Genomic DNA, 17,606 nt, shown 5'->3' with positions numbered 1-17,606 from the left:
TTAAAAGTGATCTGTGACACAAACTGTCACCTGACCCAAGATTCTCCCCATTTATTTGGACTGACGAAAAGGAAAGATGAAAATATTCAGTCAATATGAAATAAATTCCCAGAAGCAGTTTAAATTTATAACATTTATTAAATGACATTACAGTGTGCATAATCTTAGACAGAAAGCTATTGCATGTTTGTACAACTGTATGAAACGATGAACTAAAAACAAATGTGTTCATCTCTTTCTACCTTATAAAAGGTTCCTTTATTATATTCAGTGTCTAGTCAAAATGTACTGTTCCCACAGTGAAATGGACATAAAAATGTACCAAATGTTTACAATTAGAGATACTCATCTATTTGTCATAAGAGAAAAAAAGAGTAGATTTTCCTTATTTGTTTTCCTTAGGTGAGCTGCATTTAATTCATCAACAAGCATAAGTACAAACAAACAAGACAAGGAGAGGAACCCATGTAAACAATAGAGCTGCAAGTCAAGATCTTCAGAAACAGACAGACACTGGGAGGTGCATCTTAGGACGCTATTATCACTAAAGTGTTTCAGTGCTTTTCAGTAATATCTTTTTAATTGGAAAAAAGGGAAAAATAGAAAAAGGAACAATATAAAAGCAATAATTTATTATATAAAATGTACATAAAAGTTCCCTGCTGGAAACCTGCTCCTGTTTCTGCAGCCTTATCTGGCACATCCTTTTCTGATCTTCATCCCTCAGTTGGGTATGACCGAAGGATTTATGTTGACGATCACTTGGACGACATAGTCCTTTTGGATCTTGGCATCTTGGAGGCGAGTCTTGTCCGTCAGAAGCTTCCCAGAGAAGAACCACCGCTGGCGGATGACCTCGATGTCCTCCTGTTTTTCCAACTGTTTCTTCAGCAGGGCGATGGAGTCCGCCAGGCTGGCTGTCAGACGGACATCCTTCCCTGAAACAGGAATGTGCCGTGTTAGATATTTAAATGCTTCGAGACAGAGTTGAGGCCAAATTATTGTCAATTTTATATTTATTATCAATTTTGTTTTGCTTTTGGTAATTTGTGACTATCCCAAAATAATTTATGATTGCTAACTACAAGAATAATGAAAGAGAACATTGTGAAGTTACTTCAAATTCATAATTTTATCTTTGTTTGCGGTATTTTTCTTTTTATTAAGCTGTGAGTGAGGTCAAATGTTTTGGGTGTCCTTCTACATGCATCTGATCAGGTTTGTGGGCCACTTTGCTCACACACATTTTTTCATCAATGATTGTAAGCTTTCTATGAGACTTAGATCAACTCCAAACCATTAACTTTGTTGCCTTAGTTAACCACTTTGTAACTATAGAGGCATGGGTAACACTTTATTTGACAGGGTGTGTGTAACACTAACATGACACTGTCATAAAAATGACATAACACCTGTTATGAACATAAAGAATATTTATGAATGTTTAGAAACCAGTCATAAACATTCAGGAATGTTTATGACTGTTGTCATGAAGTGCCATTCAGTAAATAATGACACTTTTAATGCAAAGTTGCTTTAAAAGTAGTATTAGAAGTCCATTAGAAGTGCCAACTTTGCATTATTTGGTAAATAATGACACTTTAATGCAAATATGGCACTTTTAATGGACTTTTAAAGCAATTTTGCATTAAAAGTGTCATTTACCAAATGACATCTCATGACAACAGTCATAAACATTCATGAAGAGTCCTTCATGTTCATAACAGGTGTCATGCCATGTTTATGACAATGTCATATGAGTCTTATGCACACCCTTTCAAATATAGTGTTACGGAGGCATGATGAAGGTCCTAGTCCATTTGGAAGAGTGATTTGTAAAAAAGCCTCAATTTTGTGGCTGATGTGTTGAGATGTTGCTTCAGTATTCCAAATAATGTTCTTATCTCATGATTTCATCTATTCTGTGAAGTGCATCAGTGCCTCGCACATCAAAACACCTACACAATTAGATACTACCACCCTCAAACTTCACAAAAGGGGTATTGTGTTATTTGCTTTTCATTCTCATAGCAAAGATTGTTACAGCCAAACACTTCAATTCCATCGTCTATGCCAGTTTGTCGAGGCAAGGCCTGCTGGTGGGCTTGTCTCCAGCTGTCAGATCACAGGTATATCTCCAAATATTAAGTATTCATCTCTTTGTGTATTTACAAACTGACATTTTTTGTTGCTTTAGTACTACTGATTTCTTCACCCCTGATAGACCTTTCAACCTATTTTGGATACCAGTTTCAGCCGGTGTTGCCAGAAGGTGTTTAGCTCGGGTGTTTTGCACCAAAACACGGTCTCTGGGATTCAAAGCCTGCCTCCTTCCCAAGAGGATGTTGCTTTGACATCAGCATTTGGACTTCTCAAGACTGTTTAAGGACAATCTTGGTGTGTGTAAACTTATTTTAAAATATGTGTCTCTCACTCTCTGATTATCCTAGTATTTAGCATATAAATAGTTTTCACAATCCTAACCTAAACCAGGAAAGGTTTAATCTGACTTGATGAATAAACAAATGGGCAAGCTTCTAGAAGAGAGAGGCTGCAAAACTATTGTATCTAAATATCTGATTTCATCTGCGATTCTCCACTTTTAAACATCTGGCGGTGTTACCTGTTGATAATCGCACCCGCAGCTGGAACTCCTCTCGAGACGGTGGAGGTTGAGCTTGTTTTTGTGCACTTTCAGACAGTTTGCTGTCGCAAGACGTCTCAGTGATCAGGTTGATAGGTGGCGCTAAAGTGTACGCTGGGAGCTGGTAGCGGTTTCCCAGTTCATCATAGCTCTCCGTAAGAGATCCTGCAGGGGAAAGGACACCCAAATAAGTGCCCACTTCTCAAAAACCTTCAAAGATTAGAGATAAATACTCTCCTCTGAGGGAGCATGCTGTGCTTTATCCCAGAGCTCTGGGTGTATCTGTCTTTAATGGTCACGCAGCACTATTACATAATTACAACAGTAATCTCTTACAAACAAGTCACTGGATTCTGCAAACCACTCTATGGCATTGAGAGAATTACTATTCAACCAGTGTGTTCCAGCACATCTAAAGCTTAGATATGTGTGATATGTTTTCACATAAGAAATGGATTGTGTCAGCGTTTTATACCGTGTGGCAGAGTTATGCAGGCTCCATCCACTATAGCCTGGGCCAGCTCCAGGTCGTTGCACTCCAGAGCCAGGGCTGCTGCTCTCAGTGCATCCCAGATCTCTTTTCGTCCGTCGAAGGCGGGAGCTGTATCCCAAAACTCGTCTCTCTTGCTCCTCAACTGGCCCTCTGTCATCGGGTACTCGCTCTTCCATTTAGGACGGTCTTTCTTGAGAGGCTCATTGCGTGCTATAAAAGAGAAATTAGAAAAAGATTGTTGCTTCTATGTACAAATGGTTTGCAATTTACGATGATTTTTGGAGGGTTTATGTTAAAGACCAACAAAGAGTAGTGCAAAGAGTAGAGAAATGGAAGCACATCTTTCAAAATCCTTCACATCTGAGAAGTCTAAGAGACATATCTATTTAGCACAGTTTCCTCCGATACCCCTAAACTACCTTCAGAAGCCACCTAATTTGTAAATAGACCGTGTGTCTGTGATTTAATCTCGGCATAAATCAAGTTGCATGCCCGTTGCCTCCCAGGTTTGTTCAAAACGTTAGTGAACAAATGAAAAAGTTAACATTTAATGAGCAACACAGCAGACAAGTCAATTAAAAAGTTGAGTCAATATCCAAAGCTTTAAAAATTTAATGGCAATGAAGTGGCAAACCTCCGAGAAAAAATGCTTAGTGTGGCGATAGCTGCCATGTTGACCCACGTCATGGCTGATCTAAAATCGGCTAAGCTCTTTTCCATTACCTCTGGCGCCAATGAGCATTAGGTAATGTTTTTATTTTGCTCTGATGTCCTAGGTAGAGTTGTTTGTTGTAAGCTTTTGTTTCCGTTTGGGAGAGCCACACAAATATGCTATTTATCTCTGATGTTACATTAAAGCAACATATTATGAGCAGAATACTCTTTTGTAATAACAGAAAAGAGAATGCTCTGGGGGATGTATTAGCAACACAAAATGGATTAAGTGCAGTGTAAAAATTGCACAATGCATACTTAATCAAAAAAATAATTCTGTGGTTATTTTAACACGTAACAAATGATATGATACATTAAGTTTTCTTTTCCAGAGGCACATTACCATAAAAAATCTGGAATTGTCAGTGCAGCTTGTGCAGGATTGCAACACCTTAATGTAAAGGTGCTGCAATATATAAAGCATATCTGTTATACAGAATTTACCCACAAAGTTGGTTTGATTCACTGCTAGAGAAAAATCAAACTTGTTATTTATAGCACAGTGGATTATTGCAGTCGCTAGTAACAGAGACTGTACTGTACATGTGCATGGACACACACAGACACACAGCAATGGATTATAGGCTGTAATCAGGTTCCACATAACAGGATTTATCTGCCACTATCCCATTGGGCATCGGATGAGATGAGCATTCTTTGACCAATGAGAACCAGAGAAACAGAAAAAAAAACGTTTCTAACAGCCTGCGTAGAAACACAAAGCCACCGGAAAAAACTAGAAAAGAGAAAAAAAATACGTTTAATCTGTTGACTTTTTTAAATATATATTTAAAAAAACACGTTTTATCTGCTCTGAGACTTGTTTTTTGCTTGTTTTCATTTTGTTTTTTTTAGTAGAGAGGAATTTAAAACCTTACATAACATATATTTATGTAACACACTAACTTCCAAAGTCACCAGTATGGACACCAAAGATAATGTTTGTGACACTTGAAATAAGACCAGCTTGCAAATATTTGTCTTAACGTTGCATGTAGGGAAGTACAGAAGTATAATTGTAACACAGCAATCATTCTTTAAGGTTTTGTTACTACATTTGTACAGTAACTGCTGAAAGGATTGAATTCATACACATATTTTGTTGGAAACAAAACCAATCAACAGCCTTTCTGTTTAAAATAACTTCACACTTTTTTAAAAATTGACTTATGCTCTGTTATCATATGAATGCCTACAAACAAAGAGGGTTTATTTTTATGGATGACTTTGATGAATAAAAGCAGACATTTCACAACAATATCTATCCTAAATAAACCGTCTGATTGCATCTTACATGAAATGTGTGCACTTCTAATCTAATTCATATTCTTCTATCTTTTTTGTGATAGAAGAATACTTTGTGCAATCCTGCACAAAGTATGTGGCATGGTAAAGGCATCAGTGAAGGGTGCAGAAATCACAGGATTCAGTTTGCAAATTTATTTAATCTCGCAAACTGTTTTAGTGTATATTGGCGATGAAGACCAATCCATACCTTTAATACAGAGTTTCATTAAGTTAATGAGTCTCCTTCTCAATTTTAATGAAAATACAGCCAAGATTAAATGCAAGTTCAAATAATTTTACTGAGTAATTATCACATGGAGATAATAGTTATACCTGAGACATCCAATGAGAAGCAGCTTTAAAATTAGTGTGGAAGGAAAAAAGAATCGTTCTTCTCTTATCTGAATAACCAACATTTTTTAAATTATTATCGAACTCAAATTATATATTTACTCAAGGTGCACATTTCATGATGGGAAGAGCCACACAAATATGTAATTTATCTCAAATTGCAGATATCATCAAAAATATTACCATTTGTATTATAGGAAAAGGTTTGCTTGGATCCAGTATGTGGTAGGATATTATATTTCAAGAGCCAGACATGCAAATTATGCTTCCCGTCAACACATCAGGACTGCTGGATGGACATTTTCTTGATGGATATTTTTAGTGACTGAGATGCTAAAGCTCACAAGGAAAATGTGGGTGGATGGTAATTTATCTTGTTACAATATCTAGCAATAGCATAGAGATAAATGTGTTCCTAATGTGGTGCAGTCTAATTTTGGCTTTGGTTTATTTGAATTAGTAGAGAGATGTAATAACCTGTTATTAAATAGCCAGATTTTAAGTCTCGAGGTCCTGAAATCAAATTAAGATTGCCTATGGAATTGCAAGTCTATAACAGCATCTGAAGTCTTGTGAATAATAAATGTTATAATATTTGTAATATTAAAGATTACAAATATGACAAAATTACAAAAACGAATGCTTGTAATCTATAAATAAAAATATATAGGTATGTCATTAAAATTGTGATGTTAGTTTTTTATTGCTAGGTGTTTTGGAATCTTATGTGAGACAGCTGTGATATAAATAAAGTTTTCTTACTTAAATTTCAATACTGATCCACTATTTCAGATCTTAAGAATGTGATAAAAACTAAATGTTGAAAATACTACAAACACACCTGGATATATTTATGTTTGATCTGTTAAGCAACCATCACTGTGATCCTTTAAATTAATAATCCATGAATGTGTTGGATATTCCTACGAGGGTATGCATTTAATAATTCAATATATTATGGGAAGTTTCTTTTTCTAAAAGCTAAAAGTAATAAAGATGGAATTAAATCTAATACAGTTAATAAAAAACCTGCAGTTCATTTCCTTCTTTCATGATTTTTAGTCAGTTAAATGGTTAAAAAGAGAGACATGAGGTGAAACCTCAAAGCAAACTGGAAATCTGTAAGGAAAATTTAGATTTGTGCATCGGTGTGTTTTAATGTATGAAACATACGACAACACACAAGAAACCAATGAGGCTCTCTACAAAACTGATCTCAAAAACAGCAGCAACAATCACATGTAGCCTATTAGCCAGATTGACCTGAAGATAAAATGGTCCATACTTACTTCTGAGCAAAATCTTTAAGGGTGCATTTGGAGCATGATAGTAGTTGCATTCCCTGGAGTTAGGAACTCCCATCGCTGTCTTTTTGTCTGCGCCTTGCTGAGACTCAAGCTTCTGTTCATCAAAAACTTCACAAAACGAGCCACAGAGCTTGACCTCAAAGAAGGAAGAGAATCCCCTCTGCGTCCGCTGAATAATGCTGATCCGCCTGATCCTACAGAGATTCAGAGCTCATTTGCCTGCAGGTACACTTCTCCAGTTGCTTAAAAATGTCACCACCTTCTCCTATTTTAACCCTTCTAATAAAAACACATGGCCCCATAAATACCAGGTGAGCAATTAATTGAAACACGTTCAGTGTATTCGGAGAAAGAGTCTCGTGTCCTCACAAGCAGGTAGCTGCTTTACCTTTACGCAAGAGGCCTAATCCTCTGAGCTCTATTTAAAGACAGGATGGAAATACCCAAGGCCACATACTAAAGCTATTAACAAGCTGTAAACTCCAGACTGCTGGAAGAAAAAGCAGACTACTCCTGCTACCCGGAATTTCTCCAAGTGGCTTTATTCACAGAAAGGACAATGAGGAGGTTCATTACACAGCTTGTGTATCAACATTTGTCCAAAATTCAAGTTGATAATTCAATTCAAGAAAGCCTAACATGCAAATACCATTTTAACATACAATTAGGCAGAGTTAGGGAAATTTTCTTTTGCTATTGCAGTTAAACGTGTACTCCACATCCATCTTCCACATAGGTTGATATTTCAAAAATACTAGATTAATGAGTGTCAAAATAATCTGTCAGGTCATCGGTACAGATTAGGTACAGGACTAAAAGATAAGGCTTAAGAGGTTCGGAAGATATCTGCAGACTGAAAATGACCTCCAAACAGCAGCGGGATGAAAAGACCTTGTCACACTAACTGTTAAAGAAGAACTGCGTGAATCTTAAAGGTGTGATGATGTTTTAATGCCGTTTTCAAAAGGTTCTGTGACTTTGAGTGATGTTTACATGTAGATCTGCACCACATAAGGAAAATAAGCAGCATAATACTATTTTCTTTCATCACCAGCTCTGACGTTTATCTCAGCCACTAAGAACAGACATCAACTCTTGGCATGAAAGGCTGATAGTGTCTGACCCAGACGCCAAATACATCATGAATATGCAGAAACTTGAAATATAGTACGCTAGCCAAAACTGCATTTAAGCAGTCCTTTGCAATTGCAATATTGCACACGCAGCTGCAATGTGATATATTGTGCAGTTCTAGCAATTTCATTTCTATGAGGTATTAAAATATTAAATAATTCATATAGATTTATTAAAATATTACTTATTCATTTTTTAGCTATATGGTAGCAAAAAATGAAAAGGAGATTTGAGCACAATAATCAAGCTGCAAAAGGTCAGAAAGCAAGAATTTGAGTATTGTGCTTGTTGGGCACCCAAAACAACCTTTGAGATAAGAATTACAACAAATAAAACACATTTTCCAATGGTTTTCAAACTACAGTACAAGTAGCAAACATAGCACTAGGACTCTCATTAGTGGTACGCTAAGGAAATGAACAACTCAAAAACTGTGATGTAGGACTAATGAGTGCAAACAGCAAAAAAGATTTTTTGTCATTGTAGGAGGTTGAAAATAGTCACAAAGAAAACACATAAAATACAATGCTGTTTTTCATATACCTCTGAAGTTGGGAAATTGATGTAAAAATAATGTTACACCCATCATAACTGTGGCAGCAAGTCAGAAAATCATCAGGACCTGCTAGCTTATGTGATTGTCTTACTAAAATGACAAAAAATAAGCTAATTACATTTCCTTTCACAGCGTTTTAGACTATACTCAGAAAATTTACATTTTCAGGAGGTGCAAATATGTTTAAATTGTCTTTTGTTTTGTTTTTGTTTGCAGTTAGAAGCAAGTTTTAACTGCAGAGGCCATGTTGGATTTTTAGTTCAGTTTTTGAGGTCAGTGAAAACTTCTAACTTTGGAGAACAATATTTTTTTTATTTTTCTAACTTGGAAGAAAGAAATTCAACCTATAAGTAGCAAAAAAGAACATCGTATTTGAACTGCAACCTTCAACCAAAGGTGCAGGGCAAATAGATAAAAAAAACCTAATTTTAATCCATTGATTTGTGTCTGTTTTTATGACAAGCACAGCCTTTCACTGACAAAGATTCACTTAATATAACTTATTACTAAGGTGGCACTTGTTACACAAATATGAGTACTAGCGGCTTAGTATTTAACACATTTTGAAAACTGATCCTTAAAAACAAACATAGGTTGAAAGACCAAATGTAGTTGATTGGATGTTTGTTTTAGTTTTATTGATTATCTTTTAATATGTGTAGGGGACCATTCATTTCCCCCACACCAAAAAGTACTGATCTGGCATTAAAACCACTACTGCTATTTATCCTCTGCTAACAACTGAAGTAAGTAAGTTCTGGCAAAAGATTTTAATGTCAAAAACTGTCAAATACTTAAGCCAAACTTTTATTCCATTGGAATTTATTTTATTTTCATAGAGTTTAGCCAGTGCTTAATCGTTCAGGCCTTCCTCCATATAAGATCTAAGAATGAAAAAGCCAGGTGAATCATAAACTACGGACCACACCAATGTCACATATCTTATTTAAAATTTAAAATTTTATCTCAATCCAAGAACTTAATGTTAACGTTTGATGTTTATTATAATAATAGTTCCAGCTGCATAAGTAGATTCTCTAGATCTGAGAAGCCCTACTTCACCATAATGTGGACATATATTTTATCTTAGTTACAACATCGTCCAGCAGTATTAAATATGCATTAGCAAGAGCATTATCCCAGGCTCCACATCACTGTAAATAAAGCATTTGAATGTGTTCCAGCTTCTTACCTCCACGTTTTTTAGTCCTTGTGGAGCCATGGGCACTCCCTTGTCCATCCATCCTGCTCCTCCCCACGCATCCTCCCATCACTGTCCCTGTGTCCCAGAACAAGGAGGAAAATTTAACTATTTAAATCATGCTTGACTTTTTTAATTTAACTTTTTACAATAAATATGTTTTTGATTGAGCTTTAAAATGGGAGGGAAGAGTGCAAGGAACGAGTAATGATTTTGGGATAAAATGACAGCTCAGCACTGCTTGTTCCTGTGAGGTCAGACAAGCTGCTATGTTTGTGTCACGTGTAGTGCCAGCTGATGGGTACACGCGCCTGCACAGCATCATGCCTCCATGCTTCCCATCTTTCATTCATAATTTCAAAAAAGAAAACTCACTTCAGTTCACTGTTCTTGTAAACCGTGCTAAACACATAAAGTAATAGATGCGCTTTTCATTCAATCGAAATATTGTTGTATAAATCGCAAAATATTTACCCTACTATAGATTTAAAATAAAAGACAAATCACCTGAAACCCAGTCTGCTATGTTATGCATCCGTCTGCAGTTTGCTTGCCACATCAGAACTTGTTGGCAAACAGAAGTTTATCTCCGGATCTTGACGTGACGTGACGAGACGGGTCAGCTGAAGCTGCGAGTCAGCAGGATAACAGACCAGTGGGAAGAGTGTCGGTGCAGCTCCGGAAATGGATGGGCGCACTGAGACTCTGAAAAAAATTACTTTTTCCCTTTACAAGAATGCAACAAACAAAATCAAAATTTTCTCAGCTGAAAATGAGGCAAGCCCACTCGGAAGAGTCCGTTTCCGATCTAACTCAGATTTAATGCTTTAAAGCCCCGCACGCATGCGTGAAACAGGCTCAGGAACACAGCGGAAACCGAGAAGGGAGTCCTTCAAAATAACAGCATCTATTGAGGAAAATATAGTCACTGCAAAAGCACTCACCCTCTTAAGCTTTTGCACAATTCGTTGTGATACAACCATAAACTGTATTTAATCATTAGGTGCTTTATTTAGTAGACCAACACGATTAATAATTGTCAAGGAATACTTGAAGGAAGTTTTAACCCATCAGAATAAGAACTAGTATGTCACAACTCCAAATGTCCAAAGGCATATGTGTATCCACCTAAACCGAAGGGCAGACAATGTGAAAATGGCCAGAAACGCAATCAATAACTCTATGGCAACTTTGGAGGAGCTACAGAGATCCATGGCTCAGCTACAAAAATCCTACATTAATGTAAAGGTAGCAAAAAAGAAAGTCACTACTGAGAGTAAGCCATGCAGTCTTATTCATTTCTAAAAGAAACAGGCTTTCTTATATGTTTTTACTATTCAAGTATTTCTGAGGAGGACCTCAAGACTGACATTGGTGAACCCAAGTAGAGTCTCAACCCTAACTTTGCAAACTGCTGGTGTAAGGGACACAACAAACTAAAGCGCTTTTATCAGACCGGCTACTTGTAAGAGTCTAAGCTGTCAGATAAAAATGTGCTTAGGTTTATTTCACATCCTCAAGGAAAAAATAACTTGTGTTTACATTTGAATAGGCTTATGTTGTATCTTGGTCTGGGAACAAAGTAATCCCACCAAACTTACCCTAGGCACATACTGTCAGTCAGCTCAGTGGAGCTTACAACAGCTTCATTTAAACCGTTTGGTCTCTAAGATAGTAAAAGGTCCTGTAAGGTGTGGATTGGGTGAAGATGGGAACACCTGACACTATAAATATCATTGGAAGGTGGATAATGAGGGGTTAGCCAGCTGCTTCAGAGCTCTGCACTCATACACACATGGAGGATTTGTTTGTTTATTTATTTAATTTTCCTTTGGGATTAATAAAGTATTTTTCAATTTGAATTTGAAAAAGTGGCAAGTTGTTTTGCATGGTGAAATGAAACTGAGCAAAAAATGTCAAACATCAACTCCAGCTAGTTGCTGAAATCAAATACAACGCCCATATAAATAATACAACAGGACAGGTGGGAGGAAAAAAACTGTAGGATTTTTCCTCCCACCCTTCATAGAACAATTTGTTCTAAGTTCATATCATTAAGGTTTTGGACAAATTTATGGCTTGAAACACTGACATCTGCTGGAAGATTAAACCCTACCATCCTTGCAATTGACAGGCAGATGTGCAGCTGAGATACGCAGAGAATCGGCCTAAAACCATCTTATCTTTATTTTAAAACCAAGGCCCGCACGTTTTTCCTCCAACGGCAAGCCCTAAACATTTACAAATTACAAACTAAAATGCACTAAATCCACAAAATAAATCAACATGATAAACATCTAAATTGGAAAGGGAACTAAGTATTTTATAGCTGGTCTCTGAGGCATAATAAATAAATTAAACACAGAGTGCATCTCTTGTAATCTCCCCTCATACTAGTACCCAGTTTGGCTTCCGATCAAAACGGTGACGCAACTGGAGCTGAAACAGATCTACATGGTGTAATAGAGCTAAAAGGTACATTTCTAAGTGATCAGGTCTTACCATATAAAAAAAATTAAAAAGGTTTCTAAAAAAGTAATAAAAATTTATTAACATATGCAAAGTACAGAGAACATTATCAGGGTAGTCTTTGGATGGAATTGAATGTTTTAAGCATGTGCTACCATTTGAGTAGCTTTTGATAAATTGACATGGAAAATACAAAATAGAAAAAAAACACACAAAAAAAACGACCCTCTTCATTTTCAACTTTAGTGTGTCTCTATAACATTATTTAAAACATTAAACAAATTGAGGGAAAATAGATGAAATAGTTTATCTTAAAGATATTTTAACAAATAATTCAGTCAGCATTATTGTAGCTCTGACTCAAGTAGCATCAACTTGCAAGACATATTTATATGCATAATTAATATGCAGTCCCTGTCTTATTGAGGTAATGGAGGTCAATAGTGCTGAGTGGAGCCACCATGCGAGCCAGCTGGATAAAAATGGGTTGATATAGCACTGATTTGAGGCTACAGGTTTGCTGAAGCAGTCTGTCACACAGGTGTCAAGTCCTTTCTAACAGGGAAGATGTCCCACGTCAAGCCGTCCCCAAATGGCAGGTGGCCGGATGGGAGGAGGACGCGTGTTACCCAGTGGCTAAACACGAGAGAGACAAAGCAGACATTATATCTCTGATCATATGCAAGATAAAAACCAGAGCGGTGAGTTTGTACAAACAATGAAAACACACCTTCTTTTCTCCACCCCTAAGAATACTTTCCAGTTGTTCAGCTTGCCATAGTTGAAAGGGTTTCTATAAACCTGACAAATCAATTAGAAAAAAAAAGTACAAGTTAAAAAGAAAAAAGAAAAAACAGTTTATACAGTTTGAAAAGAAACCACTTGTATCATTTTGACCAATGGCGTTATGGGGTTTAAATTGTGTTTTATTATCAGATTAACTCAAGCACATTTTAGGAATTCTTATTAGAAACAATTCTGTGAAAAAGCATTTGTGCCTTTACAGGTCCCTTCTGTTGTTGCTTTTTTTTTTTTTACCCCTCCAGGGGGACTTTTGTGGGCTCTAGTGTCCCTTATACGGGGGAAAAAAGCAAGCCAAACCAACCTGGCTCTCTATGAATAAGTTATTGTCCCCTAAATCTCTTTGCAACCTTTAACAGACTCTTAGATGTCAATAACTTCATTTTGAGTTTGTTCTTGAATTTCTTTAGATTGGGACATTATGTCTTGTTTTAAGATCTTTTAGCACACTTTCACATTGTCAAACAGCTTCTATTTAAGGGATTTCTTGATCCTACACATCTTGCAGGTATTCAGCCTTAAGTGGACTAAGAGAAATCTAGCTTTGGTGTACCCCACAAAAATGTAGCCAATTATCATTAAATGATTATCTAAATTAGCATTCAGGTTCAGCCTTTTGTATTAACTTAGGTCATCTTGTGTGAAATTCAAATGAGCTTGACAATGGGAAACAACTGCATATGACAAAAACGATAAAACATGAGAAATCAAGAGGCAAGCATACGGCATATGTTTTTAAATTCTGATTACTTGAATACCTTTCCCCATGCTGCCAGTCTCTGTCGTTCCTTCTTGTTAATATGCCTATCAATGCTTGTCTCACCTCTGGATATGAGAACTGCGTGCCAAACAGTTAGAGCTCCCAGAGCCACGCCCACTGTGCTGCAGAAACAAAATACCTTTTAGTTTCTGCCAAAACAACAAAAGACATGATCTTCTTTTAATCAAAGTAAAACCACAGCCTGCTGTCAATCTCAAAGTGGCAGTGGTGTTGTATTAGAAGAGTGGAACCAGTTAGAGCAAAGACTTTTTTGTCTGTTTTGAGGCTTTTCCCTACATTGAGAGTAGGCTATAATTATTGATAAATTAAAATACTTTTTACCTGGTGAGAACCCACATGTAGATGATGCTCTTATGAATCATCCTTTCTTTAAAGGTGTATGAAGGTGCAGGCGTGTGGAAGTTGGTCTTATCAAAACAGACAAAAAGTACAAATGAATCACCAATCAAATGAATAAAGGAACCACTCCTTAGTTTAATCACATCTCTGTGCTTTGTTATTGAGATAATACCTGGCCAGATGGGAGAAGCCCTATAAGAAGTCCCATCCCTGTTACAGGAATCCCTGGCTTTTCCAAATCCAAATGCTTAAACCGCTGAAAGAGCAGCCCACCAAGATGTGAAAGACAAAAGGTAGCAAAAAATTAACCACATTGAAAATATAAAAAACGACAAAAAAAATAATAATAATAATTTTAAAAAGTGCAAGGAACACAAGGAGAAAGCAGCAGGCCAGAAGTCTGACCTCAAGAGAGTTGTACGCGTCGAGAAACAGGTTTCTGCCGCTGATGCTACAGTAGACACAGCCCAGGGTCATGAAGAGGCAGAAAGAGAAGAAGTAGCGATGGTTAAAATGACCAACGCAGTTATTTAACCAAGCTAGCAGGTGGATATTAAGGAAAACAAAAAATGCTTTCAGTCTCTAAATAAACTTTCTGATAAAGCTTATACAACCAATGGAGTTAAAAATGACAAAGGATACGGCAATGATGGTCCATTTTCAGAATGCACCTGCAAGGATGACAACAACAAAAAAAAGCACATTTTAGGTACATTTTGGATATTTTTATAGCAGTCAGTGGTGGCAAGTCCTTTATTCAAAAGCAGCCTCTTTCAAGTACAATTCCAGGAAAAAAAAAATAATAATAATAATAATTTTTATATAAGTTCAGTTACCAAGTTGAACAAATAAAAACTAAGCAAATAAAAAAAAAAATTAAAAAACCACATAAGAAAAACTGAATACAAATTCTGAAAAAATAATAACAAAAAACAAATAATATAATCTAAATATGATTTTTAAAACTAATTTAAAATAAGACCAATTAAAATAAAATTCTCACAAATGAACTGCAGCACCAGACACTTTTAATAACAAGACAAAGTGGAAGAACAAAACAAAGTTTTCCTTCAAATATTTCGCCATACATATGAATAACTGGTACAAAACAGAAAAACATCAGCCACTTTAATGCACTTGATTAAGGTAAGGAGTAAATACATTCACTCACCTATTACAGATACCACAGTGGTGTGTTCTTGCTGGTTTAGGCATGATGCACTTTTTACAGACCGACACAAACGGCCTGTCATTTTTTTCCTAAGAGAAAGAGAACGTGTTGTGCATCTTTAAAGAGCAAAAAAATGGCAGCACAGTTAAACTGGTTGTTCTGCAGAGAAGCAGATTTTGAGAGCTTACTGTGGGGGGATACCCTGGGGAGGTCTTAGCAGCTTTGTAGTAGTGAAAAGCGATCATGATGAGATTCCAGTGTCCATAACAAATGTGCCACGCAATCCATGCAGGGGAGTAAGTGTTTAAGATTAGAGGAAGAAGCACTATGTAGGCTATCACCAAAATGGAGCTGGTTAGGATCACCACCAGACAAACAAACACCTAAAAAAAAAAGAAAGTCCAAAAATGGGACATCACTGCAAATTTTAACCTTGTGAAAAAGGTATTGTTTTTCATAAAGAAAACAATTAATTCCCATGCTTAACATTTTGTTTTTAGGCTGATAAATGTGTAATGAATGCAAAATGATGCCTTTAAGGATAATTTTGACCTTTGAAAAGCCATCCCAAAAGTGGCCTCCCAGATTTCAGATTCAGTAATAATTAAATCAAATATAAGAATGATAATGCTGGGACAACAGATTAATATAATAATGTCCAGTTTAAAGGGTCATTACAGACCCAATTCAACCTCAATCGCAGTCGAAAAAAGCAGAACAAAATAAGGCTTATTATTAATATGTCTCCATGTCCAAAACGAGATAGACATTTCCAAAAGCCTGGAAATGTCTATATCTTTGCCCTTTCAAGTCAGGTCAAAGAGAAGTCTTCACACACAGTTAAATTTACTCACTCACCAAGCCAAACCAGCGTGTGACATAATCCACAGTCCAAAACACTGGTTCAAAGATGGAGTCAAACATTACATCAGAGTCTGTGAGGGTGTTGAAACAAAGCGACTGCACCAGCAGCCTCATGTAGGCCCATATTTTCCTGAGCCACGGGGGGAGTCTGCTCTTCCCTCGCCTGCTGCAGAATCGTATACGCCCGCTGCGAAGCAGGTTGAGCATGGAACCAGGACTGCACCGCATTCTGCATTTGTGATGAGGAGATACCTGCACAGATGAAATAAAGATACAGAGTTAAACTTAAGTTTCATACAGAAATCAAAACCTTAAAGCCATTAAAGCTGTGATACTTACACAAAACTATTGTAAATTGATCAATTGTCCTATCTTGGCTTTGATCAACGATTGGAGGATCAAATACTAGATTTGTTTAATTTTATATTCATGAAATAAATAAAAATAATAAAAACTCCCATTATTTTAGTCCATAAAGCCAGTAAACAACACATATTTTTGCAGTTTAATAAATATCTTTAAAAAAAAAAAAAAAAAAAAGATAATCTTTTTCATCATGTCATAAAACCTGTGTCGATGTAAACTCTGCTACTGCAAGAAAAAACAGGTCTACTGCAATTTAAGGCTTTTCACTCGTCTTTTCCAGAGGCGCCATTATGATGAGGATTTTGTATCTCCTCATGATGGCCATGATTTCACAGAAGCTTAACAAGACTTAAATAATTGTCTGAGAATCAATTAGGACCTTGTCTAATATATTTCACAATTTCATTCGGAGCCCAACTGATCATAATTAGTCACATCCAATATTTTAAAGTCGGAGATGAGAAAGATAAGTGGCATATAGTTTACTAAATAATTCTCAATAGAGTATAAAGTAAATATATGCATAATATGTCAAAAAACGGGAGAGGCAGTCCGGCTTGACTGCATTCCCAACAGGGTGGCGTCTGGGTGGATGCTGTTGTGGCTGTGCAGGTGAGAGGGAGAGTGAGTGGTCTATTGGACAGCAGATTTCCCGTCACCAACACACTCACTTCATCAGTCAATGGCAGGATATTCAACAATGACCCACAAAGCACCTTTAATTGTTTCTTTATGAAAGAATAGTCTGTTGTGCATAATTCATGCTGCCAGTTAACTGTCTCCCTGCGACATAAAATACTCCCAAATCCCTTTTGTCTGGATGTCATAGACAGCTTTTACCAGTGTGAAATGCTGCGGCTCACACTGACATTTAACGACAATGTTAATAGAAATTTGCAGAACTTACCTGTTATGGAGCAGAGGAATACTCTGAATGAGCCTTTAAGGACGACATAGTTAAAGTGTAGATAAAGCGGGCTTGTTGCTATTTAAGTGCCAGAGAGGGTTATAGGACCTGTCAGTAAACGGCGCTGAATCCTGACCTGGAGCTACTGCGCATGTTCTGTAGACTTATTTCGATGCATCATGGTTATCTGAGTCAGGAACTGCGCATTAAACTCATAGCAG

General features: G+C 36.6%; 2 protein-coding genes across 3 annotated transcripts; both read right to left on the bottom strand.

Annotated features, from left to right (window-relative positions):
* Nucleotides 1-118: 118 nt before the first annotated feature.
* ubtd1a (ubiquitin domain containing 1a) lies at nucleotides 119-10,533 on the bottom strand. 2 transcript variants are annotated; one of them, XM_044136171.1, is made up of 5 exons: nucleotides 10,195-10,533; nucleotides 9,679-9,765; nucleotides 3,120-3,347; nucleotides 2,624-2,809; nucleotides 119-938 (listed from the first exon to the last, which is right to left on the bottom strand). In XM_044136171.1, the coding sequence occupies exons 1-5, from the start codon at nucleotides 10,244-10,246 to the stop codon at nucleotides 724-726; spliced, it is 768 nt and encodes a 255-aa protein (XP_043992106.1). In that variant the 5' UTR covers nucleotides 10,247-10,533; the 3' UTR covers nucleotides 119-723. The 2 variants fall into 2 exon arrangements, with proteins under 2 accessions (XP_043992106.1, XP_043992107.1); XM_044136172.1 differs by lacking the exons at nucleotides 9,679-9,765; nucleotides 10,195-10,533 and adding an exon at nucleotides 6,779-7,079 and having other exon boundaries at nucleotides 163-938.
* Nucleotides 10,534-12,211: 1,678 nt separating this feature from the next.
* On the bottom strand, nucleotides 12,212-17,545 carry zdhhc16a (zinc finger DHHC-type palmitoyltransferase 16a). Its single transcript, XM_044135791.1, has 11 exons — nucleotides 17,386-17,545; nucleotides 16,107-16,364; nucleotides 15,437-15,631; nucleotides 15,249-15,337; nucleotides 14,720-14,748; nucleotides 14,483-14,616; nucleotides 14,250-14,333; nucleotides 14,060-14,145; nucleotides 13,716-13,839; nucleotides 12,887-12,957; nucleotides 12,212-12,792 (listed from the first exon to the last, which is right to left on the bottom strand). Exons 2-11 carry the CDS (start codon nucleotides 16,338-16,340, stop codon nucleotides 12,690-12,692), a joined length of 1,149 nt encoding a protein of 382 aa, XP_043991726.1. The 5' UTR covers nucleotides 16,341-16,364; nucleotides 17,386-17,545; the 3' UTR covers nucleotides 12,212-12,689.
* Nucleotides 17,546-17,606: the final 61 nt, after the last annotated feature.

Source organism: Gambusia affinis, linkage group LG13, assembly GCF_019740435.1.
Source record: "Gambusia affinis linkage group LG13, SWU_Gaff_1.0, whole genome shotgun sequence".
NCBI lineage: Eukaryota > Metazoa > Chordata > Actinopteri > Cyprinodontiformes > Poeciliidae > Gambusia > Gambusia affinis.
This window is presented reverse-complemented; position numbering and strand designations above follow the sequence as displayed.

Bases quoted from the DNA above. Each gene is read 5' to 3' on its own strand.
- zdhhc16a (XM_044135791.1), bottom strand. From the start codon at position 16,340: ATGCGGTGCAGTCCTGGTTCCATGCTCAACCTGCTTCGCAGCGGGCGT. The intron at 14,334-14,482 runs GTCAGACTTCTG...CTGCTCTTTCAG, and splicing joins ACGCGTACAACTCTCTTGAG to CGGTTTAAGCATTTGGATTT. The intron at 14,146-14,249 runs GTATTATCTCAA...TGTTTTGATAAG, and splicing joins GGCTTCTCCCATCTGGCCAG to ACCAACTTCCACACGCCTGC.
- ubtd1a (XM_044136171.1), bottom strand. From the start codon at position 10,246: ATGTGGCAAGCAAACTGCAGACGGATGCATAACATAGCAGACTGGGTT. The intron at 9,766-10,194 runs GTGATTTGTCTT...TCTGGGACACAG, and splicing joins CATAGCAGACTGGGTTTCAG to GGACAGTGATGGGAGGATGC. The intron at 939-2,623 runs GTAACACCGCCA...TTCCTGTTTCAG, and splicing joins GCGGGTGCGATTATCAACAG to GGAAGGATGTCCGTCTGACA.